Source organism: Cucurbita moschata, unplaced genomic scaffold (assembly GCF_002738365.1).
Source record: "Cucurbita moschata cultivar Rifu unplaced genomic scaffold, Cmos_1.0 Cmo_Scf00028, whole genome shotgun sequence".
In the NCBI taxonomy this organism is placed as follows: Eukaryota; Viridiplantae; Streptophyta; class Magnoliopsida; order Cucurbitales; family Cucurbitaceae; genus Cucurbita; species Cucurbita moschata.
The window spans coordinates 2,416,134-2,430,429 of record NW_019268544.1 but is presented as its reverse complement, the minus strand read 5'-3'; the positions used below and the strand labels follow the sequence as shown (position 1 = coordinate 2,430,429).

Below are 14,296 nucleotides of genomic sequence, written 5' to 3'. Positions count from 1 at the left end.
TTTTTTTTTTTTTTTTTTTTTTTTTTTTTTTTTTTTTTTTTTTTTTTTGTGTTATGTGATGTGAGGCTTTCTTTTTAAAGATCTGTTGCATGACTTTAATGGTTATAGACGACAATTGTCATTACTCAGATGTTAACACCTTCTGTTTCCAGAAAAACATTGGAGCAGTAGACACCCATGTATCAGACTACCAACGGATGATTGATAGTCTTCAGGTGACCCGTTAATTTGAGTTATTTGTTTAAGATGGTTGACCCATTTACTGATCTTTAATTATTTGATTTCTTCAGACTGAGGTTTGTCAATTAAAAAAGGAACTAGCTGAAAAGGAATCCCAGCTTAGTACTAAACCTGCTGAAAAGGCTGCAGACGATGAGCTGTCTCAGTTGAATATTTTAAGTCATGAAATAAGTGAGAATGTTCAGGAAAGAATAAATTTACAGAAGGCTATGTCTGAGCTAGAGGAAACCAACCTTAATAACCGTGCAGAACTCCAACGACTTGATGACACTATTGCAAGGCATCAGGTCCTTTGTTAGTTTGCAACTGTTCCTTCTGTTTTCTCCATTTATTTTGAATAGTATGATAGAAAATGCGCGATTTAGTGTTTGCATGACTGATGGCGCACATTTTCACTCTCACAGGCTATTCAAATGGACGGATCAACTGTAGAGGAGCTGGTTGCCCGACGTCTAGTAATTTTAGATAACATTCGTGACAATGATGAAGCTGGAGTCAATTATCAGAAGGTAATCGGCATATGCGTGAGCCTCCATTAATGTCCGTATGAATTGTATATTACTCATAATACTAACTTCACTTCTTTAGGAAATTGAAGCAAATGAAAAGCAGCGATGTCAACTTCAAGGAATGATTGATGAAGCCGTTAGTAAAAATGGGAATAAAACTTACTTGCGGATACTTAGTCAGTATAGACTGCTGGTTAGTATATTCTTGATTGATCTTAGCATTGAAAAGTAGATTTGCACGACCATATTTAATATATGATGTTATGATTAAAAGGTCATTTTCTAATATGCCAACGTAGCTAATTATTACATTTTAATAGTAAAAATTTAATCAGAATAGTTAATTTTAAGTTTAGCATGAATCAATTTATCTCTTGTGAAGTATTGAATTAATTAATAAAGAACAATAAAATTAATTTAACTTCATATAATTAATTAAATTATAAATTATGATTGTTTATAATAAGTAAATGACAATTATTTCACGCTTTGCAAATCACATTTTCTCTTACCAAATTGTTAATGCAACCATTCTATTTCCAAGCATCGTTCTTAAGCTATATTCATACTAAACGTACTCCAAAAATGCACTAATTTTGATAGAGTAAACAAGTTATCTTATTAAAGGAGAAAATTGAAACAAATTTGGTTTGATAGTTTTGATGTCTTTACATTGTTGTGTTCGTACACCTGATTTTCTTTACTAGAGTTGAATATATCAGTTGTACAAATCTAGGGGAAAAAGAAAAGAAATAGAACACGAGTGCTTGTAATATCTGTGAAGAGAAAGAAGAAATCTAATGAATATTGTAGATTTTATGAATGGTTTTTATTTTTACGATTCTGTAATTTTCTTCAGAACCTAACAATTTGAGAAGTATTATAGGGAATGGCCAACTCTGAGCTCCAGTTAGAGATGGCAATGAGAGATCAAGTCATTCACAACCAAAGAGAAGCTCTGAAAAACTTATGGAACTTGCTCATGGGGCTGGGCCTGGACGAGAAACAGATATTGCACCTTGCAGCCGAACAAGGTCTGACGATTGAAGGCTGGCCAATGACTTCTCTGGGGCTTTCTGAAAATCAGTCATCTAATCTCTCTTCTTGTAGACCTACATCAGTTTTCCCATCTTCTGGAATAGAGTACTTTTATGCTGGATGTTCATGTTTCTCTTAGCATGATGTTTCTCACGATAGTTACTTATATCGCATTTTTCCTATTGTCTCTTTTACAGGGAGGGAAATCAAAACTTCTGCAACTCCTCATGTCCTGACTTTACACCACCTGCATATTCAAGGCTGAGGAATGCTGATGGGAAACCAAACATGTGGTTTGGTTCACCTGGGAAGCATTCTCAAGATCTTTACAAGTCGTGTCTGGATATGAGAAGTCATGCTTCTTTTGGTGGGAGCTGCATATCAACATCATCTGTAGTTGGCGATTTAGCCAGCAGCAGAAGGTAAAAATTTCAGTCCTTTTGGATTAATACTATCATTCTGAGATTCCAAAACTCATCTCAAATCGTTAGCTTGTATTGGATCGTTCTTCTTGAGGGAGCATTTTGGATTACTCTTCTCACTCATTGAGAGCCTATCTTCTGAGCCTACCCCACAAGTCATTTTCTTCATGCCGCTCCTGACTTCTAACATGCGATTCATTCTCCTACAGGATTATTGAGGCAACATCTTTTACTAAGAAATTTTAGTGGACGAGGGAATCATATAGCAACATCTATTATTAGAAACTTATCAAGCAACAAGATTTAACGTAGGCTTCATGAATTGTGTTATCGAAAGCAATCACCTGGTGCTTTGCTCCATTTTCTGCTATTGGGTAAGGGTTCTATTTAGTGTTGATTCAATGACCCTGATCGTAGAGGCTAGACCTCCTGTTTTGTAGGACCAAGATTGCTTATGCCATGACATTTTGTAGAAAACCAAATGTAAATGTGCAGACTTGCAGCATCCTGTTATGAGGAGATGTATTTATTATTAGCTCGTAAATTCTTTTTCCTCTTCCATAGTTAAAATATGGGAGAATGGTTTGGGGCAATATTAGCCAAAAATCAGATGCAACATTGGTGCTATTTTGCCTGTATATATCTTTACTATATGATGTAAATACTGTTGGTGAATTGTGAAGTGATCTCTTGAGAATATATTTACTTTTTATGGAATTATAATAAGGTATTTATATCATCATTCAACTTAGAGTGCCCCAATTTGATTTAAAGGCAATCTCACAATACTTCTATATCCCCGCCAAAATTAACCGTCGACCTGCAAGACATTGTTTCGTAGCATCAGGGCTGCCAGAATATCGCAATGATCTGTTCTACTATCATCGGAGCCGGAGGACTCCGATCTCCGCCTCCATCTCCGACTTTCTTTCATGGTGGGTTCAACGGTTTCATAAACCCCTCACTAGATTCCTTTGCATCGGAGCCATCTCAATCAGATTCCTATTAAACTTACACTCTGTCCCAGACCCTAACTGGCTACAATCGAGCGATTTCATCCGTCAAATTCTCAGCTGATGGACGTCTTCTTGGTTCTTCCTCCGCCGATAAGACCCTTCACACCTATGCTTGCTCAAATTCCACTCTGACCCCTCTCCAAGAGGTCAGAGTCCATGAACAGGGTGTCTCCGACTTAGCTTTCTCCTCTGATTCTCGTTTTCTTGTTTCGGCCTCCGACGATAAGATTCCTCGTCTCTGGGATGTGTCTTCTGGGTCCCTTATCAAGACGCTTAATGGTCATACTAACCATGTGTTGTGTGTTGTCTGTTGTGTGTTACCTTCAATCCCCAATCCAACATGATGTCAGTATGTTGTCACCCCAGCGACAACATGGTTGCTTCTGGATCACTGGGCAATGATAACACTGTGAAGATCTGGACCCAGAAGAACCACTCGTTCTGGTTCATCTTCCAAAGCAATTCACCATCAAAGGTTTGAACATATAATTAGTCGTAATTAAATTATGATTGACATCTATTCTCGATCAAAATGTCATAAATTTGAATCGCTACTCCAATCATGGTTAAATTAGAAAAGGGTTGAAATTAAGTAGAATTCAATTGTGAGATTCTACGTTGATGAAGGGCCAAAGTCTAACTAAAAGCCTAAACAAAACAATATCTATGAATAGTGTACTTGACTTGGGCCGTTACAACACTCCATTATAAACATAATCCTATAACATTTAGTTAAGTTCCTTGTTAAACTAAATAAAAAATATATATTTTTAGATGTATTTGTTGTGAGGGTTAAGAAAATGAGAACCACAAATTGAGTTGGCTTTATACAATTGTTTATGATTCTAAGATTGTATTATTTATTTATTTATTTATTATTGTTATTGTTCAAAATAAAAACTTGTTGATTCGAAAATTATTTTTGATTAATGAAAAGGGTGTTGGGTGCATCATGTGGATGCAAGGCCACCTGAGGATATACATATTGAGGACAAGAAGAATGTGGAGGTAAACAAAGTGATACCCATGCATTTAAATGAGAGTGATTTTTAGCATATAATGGTTATGAAATGCTTAAAACAATAGATAATTACTATCTATACTAATAATGTGCACTCAATCATGAAAACTCCAACAATAAATGTGCTTCACTAGGAACAATTTTACGTTGAGTGACCTCATTAAGAATTTTATTGAGAAAAAACATGTGAATAAGGACAAAACATGTTATGGTTGGTTGATGAGAATAGTTTCCATGCAATAGTTTAATTATAAACTACGAACAATTCACATTAGGTTAATGATTAGCATAACAGGAGAACTAATCATGGTTAATTTTAACCGGATGAGTTTGAGTTTGAATTATATAAAATTATTTATATATTATAGAAATTGATCAGGGTTTTGATGTGAGAGCACAATTGGATAGATTAAAAAATTGTGCATAACCGGCCTCCTCTAATATATTATAATAATAATTTAATATTACAGAAAGAAACCAAAAGAAAGAAGAAAAACAATAATTGCCATGTTTATTTAATTAGATATAATCCATGAGATCGGAAATAAAAATAAAAAATAAATCCACCCATTCCACCACATAGAACCCTTTCCACATTTGGAAAAACACGGCTCCTTAAATGGTCGTGCTTTTCATCTTATCTTTAATTCATGTTATACTTAATAATTAATTAACTAAATAAATAACCTCTAATTCCTAGGGTTTTAATTTGTTCACCGCAATTTTTCCAACGGAAATCTCTTCTGCAAAATGGTAATTTGCTCATCTTAATTATGGGTTTCTTTTTTAATTTTAATTTTTATTATGAATCTGATCCTTTTTTGGGGTTTTGATTATTAAGGAATTGGAAGCTCCATTTATGGATGATTTGGAAATGAACCCTTTTGAGTGCACGCTACACGAGCTCGGTTTCCAAGCTTTCTCCGACCAAAGCTACACATCCCACACAGATCTAGACCATTCCGTACAAACCCGGCAGCCGTGTGAGGTGGCGGAGGAGACGCCGGCGAAACAACCGAGGGCTACCGGCAGCTGGAACAACTGCTGCACTGCTTCCATGGCTGCTTCGTCTTCCTCATCTCGCATCATCTCGTTTGGGAACTCCCATTCTTCTTCTCCACCTTCCAACAGAGTGAAGCCCAATTTTGAGATGTGGTGCGAAACAAACAGAGATTTGGCGTCGGTGATCGAACAGGGATCAAATTGTTCGCCAAAATCTGGCGTGGGCATGAAGAGGAGTGCTGGGGTTGTGAATCGAAGCCCTTTGGCTGGCCAAGATCATGTCATAGCTGAGCGAAAGCGTAGAGAAAAGCTCAGCCAGAGATTTGTTGCTCTTTCAGCTCTCATTCCACGTCTTAAGAAGGTAATCATTTCTTTCTAATTAATTGGGTCCGTACAATAGGATGAATATTAATCAAACCCGTGATCAATTCATCTTTTTGGCCGGCAAAGCAACGATACTGTTTAGTAGAGTGTGTATTAAGGTGTTAAATGGCTTGTTAGTCATCTCTCTTTCATGACGTTATCTCCACTATTCACAACCATTCGTCTCCCTCTCTCTCTTTCCTTCCCTCTTTCGATTTTTTTTTTGCAGAAGGAGGTAGTTGGACTTAGTGAGAGGAGACAGAGAGGTTTGCGGGCTTCTCCCTATCCAAGGTTATATATTGTGAGCAGTTGTTATTTCTCTCTTGTCCGCTTATATAAAATCTCTTTAAAAAATCTCTCTCTCTACTCTCGTTTTCTAAAACATTGTCTTAAAATCGAGGCCAGAGGCTCGAGCATACGTCGCTTGATCGTAGGCAACGCAAGAACGAATTAGCTTAGCTCACTCGTCGTTGGAAAGTGAGTACCGACAATCGCCGCCGGAATTCTCAAGGATGCCCGCAACTATTTTTTTTTTTTTTTTTTTTTGAAACCTTTACAATTTAAAATTTTATTCATATTCTTAACTTTCAAAAGATTTCAATTTCAATTTGTGGGTAATAGATGGACAAAGCCTCCATTCTTGGGGATGCAATAACATACATAAAAGATCTTGAAGAACGTTTGAAGGCGGCTGACGAAGAGGCAGCCAAAGCAACCGTGGAATCAGCGGTGGTTATGAACAGATCTGATGATCTCTCAACCACCGACGACAACATCTGGTCGGACGGCGCAATCCCGGACATAGAAGCAAGAGTCTCCGGCAAGGATGTTCTATTGAGGATTCATGGCAAGAAATGCAAAGGGTGTGTTTCAAACATACTAAAACAGATAGAGAAGCTCAATCTAACAGTTCTAAACACCACCGCCATGCCATTTCCCAATTTACACCTTCATATAACCATCATCGCTCAGGTTCTTAATCTCAAACTCTTTTTAAATCTCTGTCTTATGTTATGGGAATTAATTTCATTTCATTTGCAGATGGATGATGATTTCTGCATCACAGTGAAGGAGCTAGTCCAGAAATTAACACAGGCTTCTGTTGAATTCATGTAAAATTACAAAACTAAAATTATTGCAAGTTTTTGTATGTGGGCAATCTTGGTTATGGATTAATTAAGTTTGTTGCTACAATTAATAAGATAATTTGAATTAATTATATGAAAGTGACAGCTCCATTGCAACATAATTAAGACAACTGGGAACCAATCCTTAGTATAAACAAACAAGTTATGGGGTGTCGGATAGAGTGGAGTGAGGAAGAAGAGAACACAGCCGATGTCCCACAAAGATTACAAGATCTTCCATTCCCCACCATTGTCAACGCTCCATTTTATCTCTCAAATTTAACGTTCCAAATTGACTTTGACTTTTACGTATCGTCGTCGTCAGCCACACGGTTTAAAAACGTATCGACTAGAGAGAAGTTTTCACACACTTATAAAAAAATGTTTCGTTCCCTTCTCCAACTAATTTGGGATCTCACAATCCACCCCTTTAGGAGCCCAACGTTCTCGCTAACACAATGACCGTGTTTGACCATGATATCATTTATAACCCCTCAAGTCCACCGCTAGTAGATATTATCTGTTTTAGTCCGTTACATATTACCGTCAGGTTCATAATTTTAAAATACATCTATACTTTTCTAAGAAATACTTCATTCCCCTCTCTAATGAATATGAAATCTCACGATGCGTTCAGACTCTCCCAAACCTTAAACTTTTATATAATATTTAGGGTTTTATCCAATTAACTAGATGTGATGGTTTAAACGTTGAAAACTAACCAAACATGGCCAACTAGAGTTAAGTGTATATTATATATTATTAGATTTAAAAATAATAAAATATTGATGTGAGTTATGCTCCCAAAATGGAGAATTAACACACATGGGTTTAATGGGTATTAAATTACAATAAATCGGGTGAGGTGTCCCATACATGTTTTTTTAATTTAATTTAATTTAATTTTTTATTGGTTTCTTACTGGCAAAATATTTGGGGAGTCCTATGTACATGTGTGTGTGGTGGCCTTCAATTCAGCTCTACAAATCTTTATAATCTATCTCTTAATCTCCAAGCTTTCATTAACCATTAAATGCTTTACATCTAATTACATTCATCATATGCTTTCTCATCCATGCTTCATTCCTTTATTATTATTATTATTATATAACTAATTTCTCGAGATGGGTGACAATTTTTTATTTTGTATCGATGAGTTTTAATGTCTAAGTTATCGGAACACACTAATGATGATATGTATTATTTTAATCCTCGTACATATTTGAAAAGTGGTTTTCTTTTTCATTTTGAAGCGGGAAGAAAAATTATGTTGGATCTAGAAATTTTCTTTTTCTCCACGATAATTTTGTCTACTCTGAGCTTAAACGCTTATACAAATTATTGACCTTACTTATACCTATTAGACACAATAACCCATGTAGTAATTTATATACATTTTAATATATATATATATATATATAAAAGCTTTTATGCTTTAGAGCTAGACAATTTCTGTAACGTTCCATGTCTAGGATTCAAAAGTTGGATTCAGCACATGATGACCCCGATATTTTAGTGCATTCCTTGCGACATGGTCACGTTAGTGGCCGTTCGACTCTAAGAGTGAAGACTATCCCCCCACATACCAGCCCAACATAAGAATTGGTCCAAACAAAACACATTTAATCATAAAACTCCTACAATTAAGCCACCAGAATGAAGATGTATACATTGTAACTTTCAAGTCGTTCAAGCATTTTTTAGCTATCTTATTTTCAAGATTGGTCTCATTGGAACGTGATCTTCGGTTCATTCATGTACCTTTCCTCTACTCAAATATCACAACCTCACTTCTAAAGAACATCAAATAGACATAAAAACGTAGGATAATTATATTTTATAAGCTCAATTTGAACTTAATTCAATTAATTATTATATATACTTTCTTAGATCGAATCCTCCAAGTTTTTAAAGAAATATATATATATATATATATATATATATATATATATATATATATATATATATATATATATATATATATATATATATATATATATATATATATATATATATATATATATATATATATATATATATATATATATATATATATATATATATATATAATTCATTTTAATTTCAGAATATAAATATTATATTAATTTGAGTAAGAATAAATTTTGGTAGGTTTTAAAATTTAAAAGAAATAAATAAGTTTAAAATGATACTCAACCATTCCACTTTTATGTAATAAATATTTATGTACATTATATAAAATCATGATTTTTGTTTTATTATTATTAAAGGATACATATTGATGATGATCTCCAAAAATGACTTGTGATTTAAATTATTGAAAACCCATATTATATAGTATTTATGCCAACTCAGCTTTATACAAATATGATTTTAATATACATACTGTTCTTATCTCCGCATGGGTCCACTCTGGCAATAAATATCCTATATTTACAAAATAATTTAAAAACCCCAATAAGAAAATACAATATTTGCAACATTATAATATTACTTTCATTTCACTACATTAAACTATTCAAATATTTACTAAAAAGTCATTTATTTTATCATTTTCAACTTTGTATTTATAAAACAAAAATGACCAAGAACGTATGCAAAGTATATAGTGATTAATTATTATTCAAAAAAATTAAAAATAAATAAATAGTTCGACCCAAAATTTAAGAAGGAATTACTCAGTCGTGATGCGTAATATAAAAGGAGATCGTTGCATTATAAAATACAAATAAAATCTTGAGATTGAATTATTATTTATAGCTAATTAGAAAATGATAATATAATTAATTAAGATGGAGGGTAGTAATGTAATTTGCAGGTCAATCTTAGGGCATGGGAGAATTTTGACCGTAGTCCTTAAGGACTCTAGGACCATGCCCTAATTAACGGCTAAGGTGCTTCGAGTGTAGGGCTCTGCTCTGTGCTGCACCTTCGTGTCTGGTTCGTCAATTCCCACGTGCTATTCTCACCAATTTAATGGGAGGTTGTTTCCACGTATGAACATAAAATAGCCAAAGGTGGGATCTTTGCAGATTTTTTTATTTTTTTTAATTAAAGTTTATTATTCTTTCCTTTCTTTTAATATTCATATTATTATTTTTCTTTTAACAATCATGTTTTACCTTTTCTCATGGCCTTATATAAACTTAAATTAAAATTAAAAAATTAAAAAATATATTATAGATATATGAATGTTTAATTAAAATAAACATTGGGTTCAGAAACAGCCAAAACGTGAGAGAATTCACGGATCCATTGACCAAAACACGAACCCGAAAGCTGACTTAACCACTCTTTCACACAAGCCACCTTCCCTAAAAACGTGTTCCTTAGCCCTATAAAGCCCTTCATCATTTTTCCTTCTCTCCCCCCATCAACAAATCAACAATCCAATGGAGATTTCATCAACCAAATGGGTGTCTGAATGGGTAATTACCAAATGTTCTATCAATTTCTTTCATTAATTTTGGTCGTTTTTTTTTTTTTTTTTTTTTAAAATGGGTTTTTGATTTTTTAGGAAATGGAAGATGCTCCTTACTTTATGGATGAATTCCAGGTGAACCCTTTTGAATTTTCGTTTGATGAGATGAAATTTGAGGAGAATGGGCGGAGTGACTTTTATGGGTCGACGGATCTGCCGTCGGCGGTGAAGGTGGAGGGGAAGGGCGCAACATCTCAAGGGTTTGCTCCCAAGGCTGATTCTTCATCGTCCTCGTCCCATATAATTAGCTTTGAAAAATTGAACTGCAAAGCTGGGAAAGGATGTGATGTGAAGGGCAGCGTGGAGCCTAAGATTGAGATGGCTTATGAGTCTGATAGGAATTTAAATTTCTCGACTTTGATTACTGAGAGTTGGAATAATGAGTACAGTCGACAGGGAGCTAAGAAGGCGGCTGGTTCTGTTAATAGAAATCCTTTTCATGCTAGAGAACATGTTTTGGCTGAGCGAAAACGAAGAGAGAAGCTTAGCCAACGCTTCATTGCTCTTTCAGCTCTCATTCCTGGCCTCAACAAGGTAAATGTTTAAACCAATCTTTATAGTTTGCACCCGATCTTCCCTGGGTCGAGCTTAACTCAGTCAAAGTTACAATTTTTCTTCTTAATCGAGTCTGTCTATGTAAGAGTTAAAATCTACGGCTAGCTAACAAATATTGTCTTTTTTGTCTCATAGTTTTAAAACTCATCTACTAGAAGAGAGATTTCCCACCCTTATAAATAAAGAATACTCAGTGATTTCCACACCTTTATAAAGCTTCGTTCTCCTCTACAACCGATGTGAAATCTCACCATCCAATCTCTCTAAGGCCTACTTTTTGGGGACATTCTTTCTTCTTCCATCAATGTGGGACCCCCAATCCACCCACTTTCCAACTCTAACCTCCTTTCTGGCATACCGCCTCGTGTTTTGTAACAATTGTAGCCCACCGTTAGCAGATATTGTCTGTTTTGACCTGTTACGAATAGCCATCAGCTTCACTGTTTTAAAATGTGTTTGTTGGGAAAAGCTTCCACACCCTTATAAAGAATGTTTCGTTCTCATCTCAAACGATGTATAGGATCTCACCGTTTATCTTTTAATCATGTCTAATAGACTTAAAAACTCTCAAATTTGCTTCTAAAAACCCTTTTAAGATCTCGATTGTTAGTAGATCTATTAGACAAAGGGCTAAATTTGGATGTGTTTGTTTATTCTGTTACAGATAGACAAAGCTTCAATCTTGAGCGGAGCCGTAAGATATGTAAAAGAGCTTCAAGAGCGTTTGAAAGTGGTGGAGGAACAGGCAGCAATATCCAAAGTGTCGGAGGAGCAATCCACCGTGTATGTGAAAAGAAGGAGCCCAGCTTCCTCTTCGGACGACGACGACACGATATCATCGGAGGAGAACAGCTTTTCGGGGCGACCAGTTCCCGAAATAGAAGCAAGGGTTTCAAACAAGGATGTTCTTTTCAGAATCCACTGCCACAAACGCAAAGGTTGTCTCTCCTATTTGCTGGGAAAAATTGAGAATCTTAATCTCACAATCCTCAACAGTAGTGCCTTGCCATTCGCCCACTCTAAGCTCGACATCACCATTGTGGCTCAGGTACTATATTACATAATTTAGGTTATTTTATTTGTTGATTTAATTCATAAATTGAAGCTGGGATTTGGAGGATAAATTATATTATTTATTTAATGCAGGTAGATGATGGTTTTTGTATGAAAGTGGAGGATGTTGTGAAGAATCTAAGACAAGCTTTGCTGGATTTCAACTAAAACTTTAGAAAAAGACAAACTTTGTTTGTTGTTTTTAAGATTGACTTTTCTTTTTCCTTCCCTTTTTTTTTGCCTTAAATTGAGAGAAAATAAATTAGCCTGTGATGATGTAATAAATAAACAAACCCATTTGAGAGGGGTAACTTTTTTTTTTTTTAGAGGTTTTGACTCTTTTTACCTCTGTAAAAATGGATTTTTTTGTTTTGTTTGTGGGATTTTGCAGGCTGTTTTCTCTCTTGCTAGGGTTTAGGTTTGGTTTTTTGAGGGATCTTGTGTTTGTAATGTAATGTTAGGGTTTTGTGAAGCCAAAACCGACTCGAGAAGCTGCCAAAACCGACTCAATAATTAGTTTGAAAGCATTTGTGAGGAGGCTTGTGAAGGAAACGTGCATAATAATATGAAGAATCTACACACCTGACGTTGTGCTAGGGCAACTTAAAATTTACCTTCTTCCGATTGACCAAGTTAAAAGGATAATTTTGAAATAAATTCGGTAACCAACTTTCTAAAATATATGTTACCAATCACACTTCAAGATGATTAATAGTTACTTGAAACCTCTGTTCAAGACGTTAATCGTGATGACGTTGCGACTATAGAAATGAAAAAATAGACGGTCATAAGAAACATCACTACTAGTAGAAGGAAAATCCAATAATGCATGTTTATGATAGTTGTAGAGGTATAGTGGAGACAACAACAATGATAACTAAGTTTGATAAGCTAAATCAGAATCATTCAATTTAGAAGCAATTAAGAAGTTTAGGAGAGAAAGTTAATGAATAATGTGAACACTCAATTGTGAAACGTTCGATGGAATTAAAAAATTGTTTGGACGAGTGAAAACGGATATAGATTGGTTTGAAAGTTTATGGTTTAAAAAAATGAAAAGAAGATTATTGAGAAGGAAGAAAGACAAGCATTGTCCCACCAAAGATTATGTGATCTTCGTGAAATTTCATGGTCGGATCTTTAATGTAACATACTTATCCTAAGCTGTTTGGTCCATTTGTTGGCTTACAAATTCCACTATTTTCATTATATATCCATTCGTTATATATGTCGAATAAAAGTAGAGATGGAATTATCTATTGATTTTGACGTGGAATTTAAGCATCATTTGATTGGGTGGATATCCCATTTTATTGGAAATGCATGAACCCAACTAAATATCACCAACATTTCAAACGAACCTACCGTCTCAAACAATATAAACTACCAAATCATCTCTACTTTTATTTGTTTGACTATTCTTCTTTAATTATTTGAACCAAAGTACATAATTAAAGTGGGTTTCAATGGAGAGAATTTGTTAATGTATAATTTAATCCTACTTTAATTACGCATTTAAGATTAGAAGATTCAAACATTTAAGATTAGAAGATTCAAACTTTATTTTCGTAGTCAGCGACAAAATAATTTGTTTTTTTTTTTTAATAGCTTTTAAGATTCTTCCAAGCTTATATTTGAAACTTTTTCAAAGACTAATGTACAAAAAAATATTATGAAATTGTTATTTATTGTAACAGCCTCTTTATGAAGAAGAGAGTTTACACCATTCAAAGAGAGACAAAGTGGTTGACTTTGGAGGCTGAGGTTTGAAAAATAAAGCATTTACACTATACTTATCAGACAATATGTTAATAGAAATTGCATTAAGTACGGAACTTCATAATCGAAAAATTAACTTTAGCCCATTAAATATTGTCGTTAGCTTTATTGTTTTAGATTATTTTATTCCTTCTCTAATCATGTGAGATCTTATCCATAATTTCTTCGATATTTTTTATTATCATTATTCTTAATATAAACATTTAATTCAACGTAATAATATTTGTTTGAAATTTGAGTACAAAGTTTGAAATGAGGTATGGCTTTAAATGGACCCAAAAGATTAGCGGAGACGGAGTTGGACAAATAATAAATTGTGGCAATGCCATTCTCACTTTTGCTACTGATTTCCAATTTTTATTTTTGCTTTCATATCCACCTATATTTCTATCCAAATTAAGCTTAAAGACAAGAATCTGAGTTTAAAAACATTTAATATTTTTAATTAATAAAAATAAATACAATCGTTATCAAAATAATTTCTACCTAATTTTTAAGATTTAAGAAATGATTATTTGTTTGTTTATTTAGAAATACGTATTCTGAGAATTGCGGGTCGGCCCAACTACCAGAAGTTAGAAGCCCAATTGAAGTGAAATTGGGTTTAAGAATTACGGGTCGGCCCAATTAGAACAAATCTTCTCTCTGTTTTAGGAATTGGGCTGGGCTGGGCCAGGAATTTAAGGTTGCTGGTTGGTGCAGGCAAGTAGA

The 14,296-nt window shown here is 34.3% G+C and overlaps 3 protein-coding genes across 5 annotated transcripts in view; all 3 read left to right on the top strand.

Annotated features, from left to right (window-relative positions):
- LOC111463454 (kinesin-like protein KIN-8B) overlaps positions 1 to 2,926 on the top strand; it is a 9,273-nt gene extending 6,347 nt beyond the window's left edge. Inside the window, exons 11-17 of one of the 2 annotated variants that reach the window (XM_023107397.1) lie at positions 153 to 215; positions 291 to 527; positions 645 to 749; positions 829 to 942; positions 1,636 to 1,892; positions 1,985 to 2,209; positions 2,419 to 2,926. In XM_023107397.1, coding sequence (XP_022963165.1) covers positions 153 to 215; positions 291 to 527; positions 645 to 749; positions 829 to 942; positions 1,636 to 1,892; positions 1,985 to 2,209; positions 2,419 to 2,455 — 1,038 coding nt within the window. In that variant the 3' untranslated portion in view covers positions 2,456 to 2,926. Of the gene's footprint in view, positions 1 to 152; positions 216 to 290; positions 528 to 644; positions 750 to 828; positions 943 to 1,635; positions 1,893 to 1,984; positions 2,210 to 2,418 lie in introns of those variants that run through there. The other variant, XM_023107398.1, reaches the window with a different exon arrangement.
- A 1,981-nt stretch (positions 2,927 to 4,907) lies between these two features.
- On the top strand, positions 4,908 to 6,818 carry LOC111463435 (transcription factor bHLH19-like). Of its 2 annotated transcripts, none has more exons than XM_023107369.1 (4): positions 4,908 to 4,999; positions 5,088 to 5,609; positions 6,233 to 6,583; positions 6,653 to 6,818. In XM_023107369.1, the coding sequence occupies exons 1-4, from the start codon at positions 4,997 to 4,999 to the stop codon at positions 6,725 to 6,727; spliced, it is 951 nt and encodes a 316-aa protein (XP_022963137.1). In that variant the 5' UTR covers positions 4,908 to 4,996; the 3' UTR covers positions 6,728 to 6,818. The 2 variants fall into 2 exon arrangements, with proteins under 2 accessions (XP_022963137.1, XP_022963136.1); XM_023107368.1 differs by having other exon boundaries at positions 4,908 to 5,012; positions 5,087 to 5,609.
- A 3,247-nt stretch (positions 6,819 to 10,065) lies between these two features.
- LOC111463455 (transcription factor bHLH19-like) lies at positions 10,066 to 12,070 on the top strand. The gene is made up of 4 exons (XM_023107399.1): positions 10,066 to 10,145; positions 10,235 to 10,732; positions 11,418 to 11,801; positions 11,900 to 12,070. Exons 1-4 carry the CDS (start codon positions 10,110 to 10,112, stop codon positions 11,972 to 11,974), a joined length of 993 nt encoding a protein of 330 aa, XP_022963167.1. The 5' UTR covers positions 10,066 to 10,109; the 3' UTR covers positions 11,975 to 12,070.
- The last annotated feature ends 2,226 nt before the right edge of the window (positions 12,071 to 14,296 follow it).

What these genes read in the sequence shown, in the direction of transcription:
- LOC111463435 (XM_023107369.1), top strand. An exon ending in TCATTCCACGTCTTAAGAAG is followed by an intron (nt 5,610 to 6,232) that starts GTAATCATTTCT and finishes TGTGGGTAATAG; the next exon opens with ATGGACAAAGCCTCCATTCT. An exon ending in ATATAACCATCATCGCTCAG is followed by an intron (nt 6,584 to 6,652) that starts GTTCTTAATCTC and finishes TTTCATTTGCAG; the next exon opens with ATGGATGATGATTTCTGCAT.
- LOC111463455 (XM_023107399.1), top strand. Translation starts at nt 10,110, where the DNA reads ATGGAGATTTCATCAACCAAATGGGTGTCTGAATGG. An exon ending in CCAAATGGGTGTCTGAATGG is followed by an intron (nt 10,146 to 10,234) that starts GTAATTACCAAA and finishes TTGATTTTTTAG; the next exon opens with GAAATGGAAGATGCTCCTTA. An exon ending in ACATCACCATTGTGGCTCAG is followed by an intron (nt 11,802 to 11,899) that starts GTACTATATTAC and finishes TATTTAATGCAG; the next exon opens with GTAGATGATGGTTTTTGTAT.